At 39.4% G+C, this 19476-nt stretch overlaps 1 protein-coding gene across 4 annotated transcripts in view; it reads right to left on the reverse strand.

Moving 5' to 3' along the window:
- The window catches only part of LOC143278137 (cytoplasmic aconitate hydratase-like), a 70531-nt gene that overhangs the window by 33288 nt on the left and 17767 nt on the right, over window positions 1-19476 (reverse strand). For 3 of the 4 annotated variants that reach the window (XM_076583168.1, XM_076583166.1, XM_076583167.1), the window contains exons 4-8: window positions 18605-18742; window positions 13930-14091; window positions 5240-5309; window positions 1620-1809; window positions 893-1032 (exon numbers count right to left, since the gene is read on the reverse strand). In XM_076583168.1, the coding sequence (XP_076439283.1) occupies window positions 893-1032; window positions 1620-1809; window positions 5240-5309; window positions 13930-14091; window positions 18605-18742 (700 nt within the window). The remainder of the gene's footprint in view (window positions 1-892; window positions 1033-1619; window positions 1810-5239; window positions 5310-13929; window positions 14092-18604; window positions 18743-19476) is intronic. The other variant, XM_076583169.1, reaches the window with a different exon arrangement.

Here is a 19476-nt window from a genome sequence, read left to right on the forward strand (position 1 = left end):
AAAAAAAAATCTTTTCAGTACTGTAATGGAAGATAATCACCATGTTCAAAATAATTTTAAATTATTCCTTTCAGTGTGCTGCGAGGGGAGGCAATCATCAGGCTAAATTTTTTTTTTAGATCTATTCTTTTCAGTGCTGCAAAGGGAGGCAATCACCAAGTTGAAAATTGTCTTAAATCATTCGTTTCCATGCTACGAAGGAAGGCAATCTCCAAGTCAAAGAATTTCTATATCTATTCTTTACAGTGCTGTGAGGGGAGGCAATCATAAGGCTAAAATTTTTATTTTTTTTTTTAATTCTTTACAGTGCTTCGAAGGGAGACAATCACTAGGTTTTTTAAAAAATTTATTCTTTTCAGTGCTGCGAAGGGAGGCAATCGTCAGGTTAAATTTTTTTTTAAAAGATTTATTCTTTTCAGTTCAGCGAAGAGAGGTAATCGCCAGGTCAAAGAATTTCTAGATTTATTCTTTTCAGTGCTATGATGGGACACAATCACCAAGTTCCATTAAAAAAAAAAAAAAATGTTTGGTATTGTGAAGGGAAGCAATCACAATGTTATAAAAATTTGTTTTCCAATTAAGTCTCTTCTACGAAAGGAGGCAATCGCCAGGTTAAAGTTTTTTTTTTTTAAATTTTGTCTTTTCAGTGTTGTGAAGGGGATCAATTGCCAGGTTAAAGGTGTTTTTTTTTAATATAGTCTTTTCAGTGTTGTGAAGGGAGGCAATCAGCAGGTTTAAAAAAAGAAAGAAAAAAGAAATTAATAATTCAGCAACAGGGAGGAAGGGAACTGTAAAGGGGGATCAGAGCAGGTAGGTGTGAGTGTGTGTGTGTGTGTGTGTGTGTGTGTATGCGTGTGTGTGTGTGTGTGTGTGTGTGTGTGTGTGTGCTGACCTTGGTGATGGTGAGGACGACGTCAGTGGAGGTGACCAGCTGCCCCACCTCCCCGGTCAGCCTGTAGCCCACCACCTCTGGCAGCACCATGGAGATGGGCTGGCCCAGCATTACCGCTTCCGCCTCGATGCCCCCCACTCCTGGACACACACACACACAGAGCGTTAGTACACACACAGACATATATCCATACACACCCATGTCATATATATTTTCATATCTAACTCACCGCATCCACCTCGAACCCCTGCCCGTGACCCTCCCCACTTCCGGGGACACACACACACACCACCTAGATATATATATCTATATATCCATCTATATCTACCCACCCATATACACTTATATACGTATGCATACATACATACACACACACACAAATACACACACATTTTTTCTCACATGCACACACATACATACATCAATGCTTTCACTTACACATCAACATGTGCAGACACACACATCTGCGTGCGTGCGCGCACACACACACACGCACACACACAATTTTTTCTCGCACACACACGCATACATACATTGATGCTTTCACTTGCACATCAACACACACACACACACGACTACAAACACATATTTTTTCTCACACACACATGCACACATCAAGGCTTTCACTTACACATCAACATGCATGTGCACACACGCACACACATACACACACACACGCTCAACACACTCACACAACCTCCACACACACACACCCACCCCTACTCACCCCAGCCAAGCACCCCCAGGCCGTTGATCATGGTGGTGTGGGAGTCGGTGCCCACCACGCTGTCCGGGAAGAGCAGGCCCTGGTCCCTGTCCCTGAAGGTGACGCGTGCCAGGTACTCCAGGTTCACCTGGTGCACGATGCCCGACCCCGGGGGCACGATCAGCATGTTGTCCAGAGACTGGGCCCCCCACTGAATAATAATAATAATAATAATAATGGTATTTATATAGCGCTGGATCTTGTGCAGAGACAAATCAAAGTGCTATCGCACCAGTCATTCACACGCATGCATAACTCTAAAAGACTAAAGAAAAACTAAAGACAAGGAAGGGCAGGCAAGGGAGGCTATTTTGGGAAGAGGTGGGTTTTAAGGCCAGACTTGAAAGAGCTGAGTGTGGAGACTTGACGAAGCGAAAATGGAAGTTCATTCCAATCGCAAGGTCCAGAAACAGAGAAAGAACGGCGGCCAACAGTCGAGTGTTTGAATCTGGGTATGCGTAAACAGAGTGGATCCAAGGCCGAATGTTGATGTGTAAGTGAAACCGATGAATAAAGTTTTTATTGAGCAACTGGGCACCCCACTGCAAACAACCAACCAATGATGTTGTTGTTTTTTTATTGAGGGGAAAAAGCAGTAAGCATGATCAGTATGTTGTCAAAGGAATAAGCATGATCAGCATGTTGTCCAATAACTGGGCCCCCCACTGCAACTAACCAACTAATGAATGAACGTTTTTACTGAGGGGAAAAAAAGGAATATGCACTATCAGCATGTTGGTACCCCACTGCAATGAGTGAATGAATGAACGAACGCACGCTTTTACCGAGGGGAAAAAAAAGGAATCTGTATTTGTATTTGTGTTTCATTTTATCACAACCTCTGTGTGAAATTCGGCCTGCTCTCCCCAGGGAGAGCGTGTCGCTACACTACCCATTTTTTTTTATTTTTTCCTGCGTGCAGTTTTACTTGTTTTTCCTATCGATGTGGATTTTTCTACAGAATTTTGCCAGGAACAACCCTTTTGTTGCCATGGGTTCTTTTACGTGCGCTAAGTGCATGCTGCACACGGGACCTCGGCTTATCGTCTCATCCAAATGACTAGTGTCCAGACCACCAATCTAAGGTCTCGTGGAGGGGGAGAAAATATTGGCGGCTGAGACGTGCTTCAAACCAGCGCGCTCAGATTCTCTCGCTTCCTAGATGGACACATTACCTCTAGGCCATCACGCCACATTTAAGCACAATCAGCATGTTGTAATAACTTGGCACCCCACTGCAACCTGTGAATGAATGGATGAACGAACGTTTTTATTGAGGGGAAAAAACGGAATAAACACAATCAGCATGTTGTCCAGTGACTGGGCACCCCACTGCAACCAACCAACCAATGTTTTTATTGAGGGGAAATGAAAGGAATAAGTACGATCAGCACTGGGCACCCCACTGCAACCAATGAACCAACAATGGAACATTTTTAGTGAGGGGAAAGAGGAATAGGCACAATCATCATGTTGTCCACAGACTGGGCAGAGGGCTACCCATTGCAACCAACGAATGAACGAACAAACATTTTTATTGAGGGAAGAAAAAAAAAGGAATAAGCACACAGGGCTTGTTTTTCATCCTCCCCTCATAAAAGGGAAAATATGAGAAAGACACAATACAAAAGACACATGATCATGATGTCACCACTCTTGAAAGTTGGGCACATATCACCATTACTGACAGCTGGGCACATATCACCATTATTGAAAGCTGGGCACATGTCACCATTATGAAAGTTGGGCACATATCACCATTATTGAAAGTTGGGCACATATAAGTTGGGCACATGTCACCATTATTGAAAGTTGGGCACATGTCACCATTATTGAAAGTTGGGCACATATCACCATTATTGAAAGTTGGGCACATATCACCATTATTGAAAGTTGGGCACATGTCACCATTATTGAAAGCTGGGCACATATCACCATTATTGAAAGTTGGGCACATGACATCAATGTGAAAAACTGGGTACATATTATCACTGTCATATGTTGGGCACATAATATCATTGTTAAAAAGCTGCACATATGACATCACCATTATCAAATGTGGGGTACAGTATCATCACTGTGAAATGCTGGGCACATGATATCACTGTTAAAGTTTGGGCACAAGATTTCACCAGTCTCAAAAGGACTTTGTATTGTGCTGTTCGTATCATCATCATTAAATATTGGGCACATGACATCATCATCATTAAATATTGGGCACATGACATCATCATCATTAAATGTTGGGCAAATTATATCATCAATGCCAAATGTTGGGCACATATCACAATTGTTAAATGCTGCGCACATGATATCATCACTGTTAAATGTTGGGCACATGTTATCATCACTGTTAAATGTTGGGCACATGATATAATCAATGTAAAATGCTGGGCACATGATATCATCACTGTTAAATTCTGGGCACATGATATCATCGATGTTAAATGTTGGACACATGATATCATCAACGTTAAATGCTGCGCATATGATATCATCACTGTTAAATGCTGGGCACATGATATCATCGATGTTAAATGTTGGACACATGATATCATCAACGTTAAATGCTGCGCATATGATATCATCACTGTTAAATGCTGGGCACATGATATCATCAATGTTAAATGCTGGGCACATGATATCATCGATGTTAAATGTTGGGCACATGATATCATTACTGTTAAATGCTGGGCACATGATATCATCAATGTTAAATGCTGGGCACATGATATCATCGATGTTAAATGTTGGACACATGATATCATCATGATATCATCGATGTTAAATGTTGGACACATGATAACATCAACATTAATTGCTGCGCATATGATATCATCACTGTTAAATGCAGGGCACATGATATCATCGATGTTAAATGCTGGGCACAAGATATCATCAATGTTAAATGTTGGGCACATGTTATCATCAATGTTAAATGTTGGGCACATGATATTATCAATGTTAAATGCTGGGCACAAGATATCATCAATGTTAAATGCTGGGCACATGATATCATCACTGTTAAATGTTGGGCACATGATATCATCAATGTTAAATGTTGGGCACATGATATCATCACTGTTAAATGTTGGGCACATGTTATCATCAATGTTAAATGTTGGGCACATGATATCATCAATGTTAAATGCTGGGCACATGATATTATCATTGTAAAATGTTGGGCACATGATATCATCAATGTTCAATGTTAAATGTTGGGCACATGATATCATCAATGTTAAATTTTGGGCACATGATATCATCACTGTTAAATGCTGCACACATGATATCACTGGTGTAAAAAGGACTCTGTATGTGATGTATGTGCTCCTTGAATTCAAAACGAAATTGTACAGAATTTTTACAAGCATAGAGACTACACACAAATACAGCACAAACTTAATAACAAGAATGCAAACATACAGTTTAATTATTGTAATACCTATCTGTAAAACTAGAAAAAAACAAAACAAACTTTACACGCAGACATACACGCACGCAAACAGACACCCTGACACACACACAAATGCATCAAACATGCACAAACACACACACACACACACACACACAGTCATCACCTTAAGGAAGGCAAATCTCTCCTTGTTTCTCTCAAACTCCAGCTGCTGGTTTTTCTCCAAAGCATCGGCACTGTAACAAGACCAAAAAAAAAAAAAGTTCTCATTTTCTTTCTTTTTTTTTTATCTTCTATTGCTTTGTTTGGAAAAAAAATTCTTTTTTTTTTTTTACCAAATCTGTCTCTTTTGTTTGGATATAAATCTTTCGGTGTTGTTGCTCTGCTGTGATGACCAGGCATAAAAAAAGTGGCAAGCATTCTAATTTCTAATGAGGAAACTTCATGCTCCTTTTAAACATCGTTCAAATGTCAAAACTGATGCGGTGATACTGGTAATGCAGGAAGAGGTAGAAAAGTAGAAGAGAGAAGAAAGGGGGGCCAAAATTAATTGTCGAATAAATAAACAAACAATCTAAACAAACAATCAGTAAATAAATCAATGAATAAATAAATAAACAGATGAATAAATGACACCAACCCCTGTCTTTCAACTCAACACAATACACGCACACATGCATGTGCACACACAAAGAAAACAAACACAAAAAAGTAAATTATCAAACAATAACTATCCACAACAGAAAGTTGTTCAGTTTAGAAAGCTGATGAGAATTCCCACACCAGACTGTTGTGTTAACTAAGCAGACAACAGATTTCTTTACATATCAAAATGTTTTGTTTTTTTTGGGTTTTTTTTATCTGGCATCTCGATTCATTGGGAAGTGCAGAAACAGAGACTGTGAAACCTGCCATTTCTGTTCTCAATTTAAAGTTATATATAAAATCACATCCCTTTTCTTGAAACTTCTGAGCAGTTTGTGTTAGAATTATGTTTCAGTCATTGTGTGATGTTTGTTAGCTAACAGCTGAGCAGTTGTTATCTTCTTGGCATTCACAGAGCGGTTGTTATAAAATTGTGACTGAAACATCCTTCCCAGTTTATGCAGCCAGGTCAAAACTTGGCAAGCTGGGAGGGCTGCACTGGTAGAAGACTTTAACTCTCTCCATACGAACAGCGAAAGAGACGACGTTAACAGCGTTTCACCCCAATTACCACCATCAAAATATTGCAAGCGGAAGGCTCTTATACTGAAGAGGTGAATGTTGACAAAGAATACCACAATTCTGACGACGGAAGCTAAAGGTTGGGTCATTCAGACACCCACTGGACATCCGAGGGGTCTGTGTAGAGGAGAAGAGAGGACTGGCCGTACTGAGTGAGTTAACTCACTCAACACTGATGAGTTTACAGCGAAGCCAGGCTTCCATGCCATATTGATGTATTTCTATTTCTTTTTATCGCCAACAGATTTCTCTGTGTGAAATTTGGGCTGCTCTCCCCAGGGAGAGTGCGTCGCTATACTACAGCGCCACCCATTTTTTGTTGGATTTTTTCCTGAGTGCAGTTTTATTTGTTTTTCCTATCGAAGTGGATTTTTCTACAGAATTTTGCCAGGAACAACCCTTTTGTTGCAGTGGGTTCTTTTACGTGCGCTAAGCGCATGCTGCACATGGGACCTTGGTTTATCGTCTCATCTGAATGACAAGTGTCCAGACCACCACTCAAGGTCTAGTGGAGGGGGAGAAAACATCGGCGGCTGAGCTGTGATTCGAACCAGCGCGTTCAGATTCTCTCGCTTCCTAGGCAGACGCGTTACCTCTAGGCCATAACTCCACTGTAAGAAAACCACAGGAAATATACTGTTCTTCCTCCAAATCACATCTAAACACACCCAAAATACTGTAGAAGTTAGTCCCATTTCCGTATGGTTTGTGCATATGTAGGAACATGAACACCGTTTTAATGAGACAAATCAAATTTGACACAAGAACACTGCTCAGGTTCAGGGCTGAATGGGTTAAAAGGCTGAAAGGGTCAACAGAGTCATCAGCAGGTCAGTCACACACACACCACACTCACAGAGGGAAAAGTTAGAGGCACCGAAAGGAAAGGTGGAAAAGATACACAAACATTCCACACTTGCACATGAAGCACTGACTCTCTTGGTCATGTTTAATTACATACAGCCAGTAGAACATCACGCTACGCTTGACTAGAGTATGGGTAGGGAGAAAGACACACGGAAAGATTCCGCATGCAAATAAACACACAAGCAAGCAAGCGTTGATTCATCTTGTCATGTGACAACCTCCCTTCCTTGAAATCACACACTGACACAAACACGCACACACACATATTCACTCATACAAACACTCACACACACCCATTCATAAGCAAACACACACACACACACACACACATGAAGAAGGGGGAGAAAAAAACACACACACAAAAAAAAAACCCAAACAAACCCATCTGAACAACCTCTTTCATTAAATTTGTGCGGTAAACTTGAGAGGTTTCCCAACGAAGGTATCAAGAACTTTGTGTCACCTGCATCAGTTTAAAGCATTCATGGACCAGGATTTTTATCCCCACCCCTACCCCCAACATTCCACCACCACTATACCGAGTGATAGTGTGGACGCTAGTTATTAAGATGAGACAATAAATCAAGATCTCGTATGCAGCGTACTCCTTGCACACATAAAACTAAAGGGTTGTTGTCCCTGGCAAAATTATGCAGAAAAACCCACTTTGATCGTGAAACAAATACACTTTCTGACAGAAAAATCGGGGAAAAACGAACAAAAAACCAAAAAAAACCCAACAACTGGGGTGGCGCTGTGCAGTGCTGAAGCACACTCCACAGGAAAAAGCAGCTTGAATTTCACACACAGGAATATGTTGTGACAAAAAACAAGCAAACATTATATGATTCACAAAAAGAGTGAACACATGCTCTTAGTGACATTATTTTTTAATTGCTAAAACTGACTCAATTAAAAAAAAAAAAATTAAAAACAAAGTTTTTTTTTGTTTTGTTTTTGGTTGTTGTTTTTTTTGTTTGTGTGTGTGTGTTGTGTGTGTGTGTGTGTGTGTGTGCGTGTGTGTGTGTGTCTGTTGTGTGCGTGTGTATGTGTGCGTGTGTGAGAGTGCAAGCCTGCATGTGTATATCCGCATGCATCTGTGTTTGTGTGTCAAGTGTGTAAGAGTCTGTAGGGTGGTGGAGGGGGGTAAGGAGAGGACATGGATGTGTGTGTGTGTGTGTGTGTGTGTGTGTGTGTGTGTGTGTGTGTGTGTGTGTGTGTGTGTGTGGGTGTGTGTGTGTGTGTGTGTGTGTGTGTGTGTGTGTCTGTGTGCGGGTGGGTGTGTGGGTGTGTGTGTGGGTGGGTGTGTGGGTGTGTGTGTGGGTGGGTGTGTGTGTCTGTGTGCGGGTGGGTGTGTGGGTGGGTGTGTCCAAGCGTTTGGAGTGCAGAGACAGGCAAGGAGAACAAAACTGATATGAGAAAGAAAAAGCATGCAAGAGAAAGACAGAGAGAGAGAGGGAGAGCGAGGGGTGGTGGCAAATGGACATAATGCAAAAACAGCATATGCACGTGCCTACACACTGTATGCACATAAACCCGCATGCCTTTAGCAAACACATAAACACAAACTGTTGAAGGTGCATGCCCACATTTGGTGCGTATGCATTCTGAATCATGTTCTCTTGCCCTGAAAAAAGTCTCCTACCCCACCCCACCCCACCCCCACCCCTCACCTGAATATATCCAAAATAATCAGTCTCTAAGTGGGAAATGTTAATTAACAGTTAGTAAAACATACACAAAAAACAGCATGCAGAATTCTGCAGGTGAGACAAACACATTCAGGGATACAATAAAAAAATTAAAAAAAAGAAAGAAAAGAAAGTAAAGCTAAAAGAAATTCAATGCAACCAACTATATAGAAAAGACACTACAGGAACTGACAGGACTGCACTGCATCACCCGTCAGACGGCTAAGTATTACACCAGCAACAGAAACACCCACGCTGTTCAATGAATGAACTGGGTCAAGGTCAGAATGGAACTGCCTACCAGAAGCTGATGGGTCAAGGTCAGGTCAAGGTCATGAAGCAAGTCAAACCAGATTTTTGGTGTGTTTTTTTTAAATTTTTATTATTATTATCATTTTTTTTAAAGACTAACTTTGCTAACTTAGTTATCAAAGCAATCTGGAATGTTAACAGATTTGTGTGTTAATAATGAAGAAAATACAAGACCAATTCAGCATCCTTCACACATTCAGTATTAAACATATATATATATACATACATACATGTATACATATTCATACATACATACACATACATACAAACACACATATATACATACACACAGCACAATAACATTCTCTGCAGCAAAAAAGGAGAAAAATAAAGGAAAATACTCCTTCAGCAAAATATCAATATATGACATATGACTACAACTTTTCCACAAATGCCTTTCATCCTGTTAATAGTACAAAGCCTGTATTTTGAAAAAAATAAAAATAAAAACAGTACAATTTGCAACTAACCATTTAGATACACTCCATCAAACTGGAAAAAAAAAGTAAACTATTATTCTAAAAAACATATTTCTACATTTAAAATAAAATGAAAACCACATACACAAACACAAACACTACACATACTTTATACCATCAAATTTAATACATAATCCTCATATCCAGCACATTAAAAAATAATCAAAAAATTATGCGGAGAATTGAAGACTGCACAATAAAGCATATGTCGGAAATGTTGGAGAGTGGGTGGAGGGGGGTAATAGCATTGATCACCACAAACTACACAGCGAACACACTGCACAAATTTACAGCACATGCAAAAACAGCACAAAAATTAACTACAACACCAAAACATTTACTTCCACACAATAATGCCAAGAGTTTTATTTCACTGTTGTCATCCCTCTCTCTCTTTTTTTTGCTTTAAGGTAAGAAAAAGTAAAGGCATCATCATCATATTTTCTTTCTTATTCTGCGTTTGTGAGCTACAACCCCTATGATCACCCTATGGTTTTAATATGTGATGTTTAGTCAGCCATGCTGTTTTCAGAAGTGTGCATGCTGGGTATGTTCATGTTTCCAAAACCTACCAAACCACCATAGGATCTTAAGCATTCATAGTTGATCTTTGCACATGTGCACAAAAAGCAAAGAGGGTTAAGATACTAGCAGGTCTGCACATGTGTTGAACTAGGTGATCCGAAAAAAATCTCCACCCTTAACCCACCAGGCGCCAATGCTGGGATCAGACCCAGGACCCATCACATGAAAGTCAAACACACTAACAGCCTGACTACTACTAATAATAATGGATACTTACATAGCACACTATCCAGGAATCTGCTCTAGGTGCTTTACAAAAACGCTTTTGTTAACATAAAAACACACACACACACACACACGCACACACACACACACTGCATACATACATTTTAACATACATGTGTATCTAACAGCTACCCTAACACATACGCACACATAGGCAGGCACAAACTTACACAAACACACGCACACACAATACACATTCATATACAGGCATGTAGTTATGTACACATACTGCGCTGAATCTACACAACTAAAAGCAGCCATCTATTTCCTAACAGAATACACACATTGCAGGGTTTTCTTTTCATTCCATTTTATTTCTAGCTATTTACAAAAATAAAAGTAAGGAAAAAAAAAAGCTACCATAATAATCAGAATGCGTACAGAACAACGCTGCAATTTCGGCCCATTATTACCCTTTTATTTTTTTCTCCACCCCTTTCTTTGTCATACTGTGGACTGTGATGAACCACCTGTCCTCCCTCTCTTTGTTCAATAAATGACTGCATTTCATCCGTCTTCTCTTTGTTCAATAAATCATCTCATTTCATCCATCCTGTTTCTGCTTGTTCAATAAATAATTTCATTTCGTCTTTCCTGTTTCTGTTTGTTCAATAAATTATCTCATTTCATCGGTCGTCTTTCTGTTTGTTCAATAATTATTCTCATTTCAGCCTTCAGCCGCGTGATACGAATGTTCAAGGACTGTTTTGTCCCACCTGCTGCCTTGGAAACAACGCTACATTGTTTATTACGGAAAACAAATTCATGAAAAACTACAAAGGTCTATTGCTGTATCGTGTTCCGACCACCACCATCTGCACTGTCAGAGCAATCAGCAACATCGTTATCATTACGGCATCCTCTTTCATCAGGTTTCTTTCCTCAGTCGCAGTTCAACATGGCGGGGATGACAAACTAATGGCAAGCTGTGCAACATTTGTTTTTGTTTTGTTATGGGTTTTTTTCTGTGTTTTGTTTTAAAACTCTTGTGCGCAAGATTCTATTTTGTTTCCACTGTCACATCTAAAAACATCATTAAATTACTATACACACAGAACAAAACTTTTTTTTTTATTATAAATGAATGTCTCACAAATCAAGAAAGAAAAAACAGAACAAGCACAACAGTTAGTTTTGTAATAGAAGAGAAAAAAATCATTGCCAGTCTAACAAGCTGTTGTACACTGTTTTGTTCTGAATCTTGGTTGTTCATGCTGTTATCCAGCAAATACTACATCATGTTTTCCCCTTGCATTTTTTAAATTTCATATATATACAGTTTTCTGTTTGTTGCTGTTGTTTTTTTTGTTTTGGGCGGAAGCTTCCCCTATCATCTGTGGCATTTCAGTGGCATTACTCCCACTTCGCTCATTCCAAGTTCCCTTATAAGTTCATCAAGTTCCGTATTTCCATCTAAAAGCCTTCCATTTTCCAAAATAACCATTTAATGTTTCCAAAAATAAACAATTCAAGCCCTCTATTTTTTTCCTTTCGCCCAACTGAAACAACCTTCTTCCTTCATTTGAAATCTTTTCTTCTTTTTTTCTTTCTTTTTCCCCCCTATGATCTGACTGAAAATTTAAAAAGCCTGGTGTTTCTGATACTGTATTGACTGTTATATCTCTATAATAATTTAGTACTGTGCAAATGACTGAAAAATCCACAGACAACAATATGGCCCCAGGTGCTTGTTATATCTCTATAATAATTTAGTACTGAGCAAATGATTGAAAAATCCACAGACATCAATATAGCCCCAGGTGCTTGTTATATCTCTATAATAATTTAGTACTGAGCAAATGATTGAAAAATCCACTGACAAGAATATGGCCCCAGGTGCTTGTTATATCTCTATAATAATTTAGTACTGTGCAAATGACTGAAAAATCCACAGACAACAATATGGCCCCTGGTGCTTGTTATATCTCTATGATAATTTAGTACTGTGCAAATGACTGAAAAATCCACAGACAACAATATGGCCCCTGGTGCTTGTTATATCTCTATAATAATTTAGTACTGTCCAAATGACTGAAAAATCCACAGACAACAATATGGCCCCTGGTGCTTGTTACATCTCTATAATAATTTAGTACTGAGCAAATGATTGAAAAATCCACTGACAAGAATATGGCCCCAGGTGCTTGTTATATCTCTATAATAATTTAGTACTGTGCAAATGACTGAAAAATCCACAGACAACAATATGGCCCCTGGTGCTTGTTATATCTCTATAATAATTTAGTACTGTCCAAATGACTGAAAAATCCACAGACAACAATATGGCCCCAGGTGCTTGTTACATCTCTATAATAATTTAGTACTGTGCAAATGACTGAAAAATCCACAGACAACAATATGGCCCCTGGTGCTTGTTATATCTCTATAATAATTTAGTACTGTGCAAATGACTGAAAAATCCACAGACAACAATATGGCCCCTGGTGCTTGTTATATCTCTATAATAATTTAGTACTGTGCAAATGACTGAAAAATCCACAGACAACAATATGGCCCCTGGTGCTTGTTATATCTCTATAATAATTCAGTACTGTGCAAATGACTGAAAAATCCACCGACAAGAATATGGCCCCTGGTGCTTGTTATATCTCTATGATAATTCAGTACTGTGCAAATGACTGAAAAATCCACCGACAAGAATATGGCCCCTGGTGCTTGTTATATCTCTATAATAATTCAGTACTGTGCAAATGACTGAAAAATCCACCGACAAGAATATGGCCCCAGGTGCTTGTTATATCTCTATAATAATTTAGTACTGAGCAAATGATTGAAAAATCCACCGACAAGAATATGGCCCCTGGTGCTTGTTATATCTCTATAATAATTTAGTACTGTGCAAATGACTGAAAAATCCACCGACAAGAATATGGCCCCTGGTGCTTGTTATATCTCTATAATAATTCAGTACTGTGCAAATGACTGAAAAATCCACCGACAACAATATGGCCCCAGGTGCAGAGAATACATGACAGAAGCAAAAGGTCATCTGATGTCAAAAATTCATATCACTACGTAAAAAAGAGAGACTCCAGCAAAATGTGCGAGCAGGCATATACACATGTGGTTTAATATTGTTTCAAACTAACCGCTAAATACAAATTACCCAAGTTTAACAACAACAAAAATAAATAAATAAAAAAGGAGAAAAAAGTCTAGTCTGAAAATCTTTGAAAAAAAAAAATCGATACAAATAAAAGAAATTTGATTTCAAATCTAAAAAAAACAGGGGTTAAAAAAATAAAAGTCAGGGGCAGAGACAGGACTCTAACTATCAACAACAATATCTCACAAGCAAAAACCAAGCAATAAATCGAAACAAAAAATTAAAGAGACAGAAAAGTAGTAAGCATAATAACAAAGCGATTGATTTTAAAAAAAGAAAAAAAAAAAGAAAGAAAAAAGAATCTTCCAAAAAAAAAGCTTCCGTGTCACAGAAAATGACTGACCCAGACGTTTTGCATCCATGGAAAGGGCATACGGGGTCAAGAACTGGGAACTCTGACCGGGAACATTTGCATGTGGCTGACCTTGACCTGACCTCTGACCCCACCTTGGGCCCGGCGGCAGCGGCCACACCCCCCCCAGGATTAGGGGAGTAGTGGTGGGTGCTGCAAGAGATAACACACAAAACCAGAACCGCCTGGTCACAGTCAGCATTAAACTTTGTTGCATTTCACAAAACTTTTGTCTCCTCCTGCTGTAGACTCCCCTGCCACTCCACCACACCCCTTCACCCTCACCCCACCCAATCCCCACTCCCTCCCACCACTGACCCCCCAATCCCCTGGGCACCCTTCCTTCCCTTCAACTCCACTCATAAATCAATAATAACAATAATAATAATAATAATATATGATATACATAAAAGGCATTTATATAGCATTGAATCTTGTCCAGAGGCAAATTCAAGCGCTTTCACGCCAGTCATTCACACGCATGCATAACAAACGCTGATTCAGAGGGGATTAAGGACCAAAAAAAAAGAAAAAAGAAAAAAAAAAAACCAACCTAAAATACATACAGAAAAGCTGGAGAAACTGAAGAGAGACAGGGAGAGGAAGGCAGAGAGCTATTTTGGAAAAGAGGTGGGATTTAAATGTCAGACTGGAAAGAGCAGTGAGGTCCTGGGATGGAGAAAGAGCGGTGGCCGACCATGGAGCTTGGAGCTGATTGTAGACCAACTCAACTGTTGATACGTTTGTGTATCAGTACCAACACTATTGTTCATACATTTGTGTATCAGTATCAGCTCTATGGTTCATACAATCATGTATCAGTACCAACTCTATTGTTCATACAATCATGTATCAGTACCAACTCTATTGTTCATACAAACATGCATCAGTACCAACTCTATTGTTCATACAAACATGCATCAGTACCAACTCTATTGTTCATACAAACATGCATCAGTACCAACTCTATTGTTCATACACAATCATGTATCAGTACCAACTCTGTTGTTCAAATCAAATCAAATCAAATTATGGTGCTTAGAGCCTCGCCGGCCACTACGGCCATCCAAATGCTATCACCACATTTGCATCTACTCTAAGTCAAGGGTAAAAAAAAGGTACAATAAAAACTAGTCACTGCTTCAAGCTTTTCAGTCAATATACAATCGTGCATCAGTGCCAGCTCTATTGTTTATACAATCCTGTATCAGTACCAACTCTATTGTTCATACAATCATGTATCAGTACTAACTCTATTGTTCATACAATCATGTATCAGTACTAACTCTATTGTTCATACAATCATGTATCAGTACTAACTCTATTGTTCATACGATCATGTACCAGTACCAACTCTATTGTTCATTCAATCATGTATCAGTACTAACTCTATTGTTCATACAATCATGTATCAGTACTAACTCTATTGTTCATACAATCATGTATCAGTACTAACTCTATTGTTCATACAATCATGTATCAGTACTAACTCTATTGTTCATACGATCATGTACCAGTACCAACTCTATTGTTCATTCAATCATGTATCAGTACCAACTCTATTGTTCATACAATCATGTATCAGTACTAACTCCTATTGTTCATACAATCATGTACCAGTACCAACTCTATTGTTCATTCAATCATGTATCAGTACCAACTCTATTGTTCACACAATCGTGTATCAGTACAAACTCTATTGTTCATACAATCATATCTCAGTACCAACTCTATTGTTCATACGATCATGTACCAGTACCAACTCTATTGTTCATTCAATCATGTATCAGTACCAACTCTATTGTTCACACAATTGTGTATCAGTACCAACTCTATTGTTCACACAATTGTGTATCAGTACTAACTCTACTGTCCATACAATCATGTATCAGTACCAACTCTATTGTTCATTCAATCATGTATCAGTACCAACTCTATTGTTCACACAATTGTGTATCAGTACTAACTCTATTGTTCACACAATTGTGTATCAGTACTAACTCTATTGTTCATATAATCATGTATCAGTACCAACTCTATTGTTCATACAATCATGTATCAGTACTAACTCTATTGTTCATACGATCATGTACCAGTACCAACTCTATTGTTCATTCAATCATGTATCAGTACCAACTCTATTGTTCACACAATTGTGTATCAGTACTAACTCTATTGTCCATACAATCATGTATCAGTACTATATTGTCCATACAATCATGTATCAGTACTATATTGTCCATACAATCATGTATCAGTACTAACTCTATTGTCCATACAATCATGTATCAGTACTAACTCTATTGTTCATACAATTCTGTATCAATACCAACTCTTGTTCAAACAATCATGTATCAGTGTCTGAAAACAAAACAGGTTTCAGCGCTCATGCTTGTTCAAAAGTTGCAGGTATATATAACAATCATGTAAAAAAAAACACCATCTGCTGAAACCTTTGTTGCCTTCCTGCTTTATGTGGCTGTTACGCATGTTTTTGGTGACATGGACGACCTTTGTTAAGATTTTTACCAAGACCTTTAGATCAAATATCAAACTGGTCATTAACCTCAAAACAGTGGGGAAAAAAAAAAAAAAAGTCATGCAAAGTTCTAGGAAAATAGAAAAAGCTGGCCCAGATACAATGACAATGTAAAAATTTTATCTCACACACACACACACACACACACACACAGATACACACACACTCACACATGTGCGGACAGACCAACTGATAACCTTATCCTGGTGATGACTACACAGACTCACATTCTAGTCTTCCTCACACCCATCAGCCTATTTCCCTCTGTATTCTATATTTAGCACTTTGTCTTCAATGCTTAGTAGTTCAACACCTTTTTGCACTGGGATGCTGCAACTTTGTTCCCCGAAGTACTCAGGAAGTGGATCATTTTGTGGGGGGGAGGGTGGAGTTGAGTGATGCTGGGGACTGGGGAAGGGAGGTGGGAGCAGGGTGGGGGGGGGGGGGGGGGAGTGGCATGAGAATGCCAGCTACAAAACATGTCCGCAGTAACGCCCCATTGTCATGTAAAGCTTTTCAAGTAAATACAACAAAACATGTAACAATGAATATATAAGCATGCTGACAAGCTGCTGCTACCATGACTGGAGGATAAAGAGAGAGAGAGAGAGAGAGAGAGAGAGAGAGAGAGAAGACAAAAGAAATACAACCTATGTAGGGCAGCGAACTGAACACAGAAAGAGAACAAGGGACTGAACACTGACGTGGAGGTGTGAAAGAGGGAGAAACAAAACGTACACAGCAGGCAGCTGAGTTAACACCCATTCCCCCCAAAAAATCAAAGGCACACACACATACACACACACACACACACACATATACACACACTGGCATACATACACATACACACACAACATGTAATGAACGAGTAACAAAAAAAACAACAACCATGTCACCAACTTGCACAAATACGAATAGAAAAAAAAACAAAAAAACTTTAAGCCTGCATAAAGGAGAGAAAAAAAAGATGCACAAGTGTGATAGCGGATTGGGGGAGATACCAAGTGGGGGAAAAGCTCCCTGCACATGAAGACAAAAAAAAAAAGCTCCCTGCCCAAAGGGGAAAAAACTCCCTGCATATGAAGGAAAAACCTCCCTGTTGCCCCCCTCCTAATCCATGCCCACCCACCCCCAAAAAAACACACACAAAATCCCTACACAAGGGGGAAAAAAAGACACTTTTGTGCTCATGGGGGAAAAAAACTCCCTGCCCAAGGAGGGTTTTGTGGGGGAGTGATAAGGAGGGGTGGGGGCATGGGGGGGAGGGTCCCTGCCAAAGTGATGAATAAAATAAACTCCTTCCCCAAAGGAGAAAAAAATCCCTGCTCAAGGACGGTTTTGTATGGGAGTGATAAAGGGAGGGGGAGGGGGGTGGGGGGAGGGTCCCTGCCAAAGTGATGAATAAAATAAACTCCTTCCCCAAAGGAGAAAAAAATCCCTGCTCAAGGAGGGTTTTGTACGGGAGTGATAAAGGGAGGAGGGGGAGGGGGGGTGGGGGGGGGAGGATCCCTGCCAAAGTGATGAATAAAATAAACTCCTTCCCCAAAGGAGAAAAAAATCCCTGCTCAAGGAGGGTTTTGTATGGGAGTGATAAAGGGAGGAGGGGGAGGGGGGGGGGGGAGGATCCCTGCCAAAGTGATGAATAAAATAAACTCCTTCCCCAAAGGAGAAAAAAATCCCTGCTCAAGGAGGGTTTTGTATGGGAGTGATAAAGGGAGGAGGGGGAGGAGGGGTGGGGGGAGGATCCCTGCCAAAGTGATGAATAAAATAAACTCTCGGAAAATAGAAAAAGCTGATGAGGTGGGGGGGGGGGGGGGGGGGATAAGAAAACACACTGTGTGAGAAAAAAAACAACAACAACAAACAAAAAAACTCCTTTTCCTACGGGAAAAAAACCCCTCTCTGCACAAGGAGAAAAAAAGAAAAAAAAAAAAAAAAAAAAACTGTGGTGGGGAATTTGTAGGAGATGGAATGAATACTACAATGGGCAGAAAAACAACAACAAACAAACCAAACCAACCGCCTTCCCTGCACATTCACAGAGAAGGAAAGAAAGAAAGAAAGAAAAAAAAACAAAAAACAAAGACGATAACAAAAACCCGCCACCCACCCAGACGAGGAACTGACCTGCGCGACACGTCGACCTGCACAGAGTGGTCGATGACCAGGTCGGTCGGGCACACAGGGTTGATCTTCTTGGGGTCACCACCCAGGCGCTTCACCGCCTCCCGCATGGACGCAAAGTCCACCACCACTGGCACCCCACTGCACAGACATTGTTGGCTGCAGACTATCATAATAGCCAGATGTATTATCACCGATTTGCCAGCGGAATTTTGGCCAAGAAGAGCAAACAGACAGGCCTGGTTTGGATTGATCAGTTCAAATGACACGGTACCGTATATCATGGCAGCAAAATGTTGATTACAGCTGCTTCTCTCAACAGCCAGAAATAATAATAATATTAATAATAATAATGATGATGATGATAATGATAACAATAATATTAGTAGTCAAAGAAATTACAGTAGCTTTTCTCAGCAGCCAGAAGTAATAATAATAATAATGATAATAATTATAATAACTATAACAATAATATTATTAGTAATATATCTACTACAATCACCAGTATGTGTAATGGAACATTATGTATAAATTCTTCCATCTACATCATCATCATCATCATAATAATAATAATAATAATAATACTAGTTGTAGTACTACTGATACTTCTACGATTACAAATAATGATGATGGTGATAATACTACTGTTACTGCTGCTAAAAAATTAAATCACAACAACACCAATAATAATAATAATAATAATAATGTCTACTATCACCAGTATCTGTAATGGGTCATTAATCAAACAAAAATTCCTCCTCCTCCAAAATATTCATATTAACAATGATGATTTCATGTTACATAGTGCCTCTCCATGTAAAACATGCTTTATTGTGCTGAACAATGCAAAAACCAAAGTATAAAACATACATATC

Source organism: Babylonia areolata, chromosome 35, assembly GCF_041734735.1.
Source record: "Babylonia areolata isolate BAREFJ2019XMU chromosome 35, ASM4173473v1, whole genome shotgun sequence".
Classification (NCBI taxonomy): Eukaryota; Metazoa; Mollusca; class Gastropoda; order Neogastropoda; family Buccinidae; genus Babylonia; species Babylonia areolata.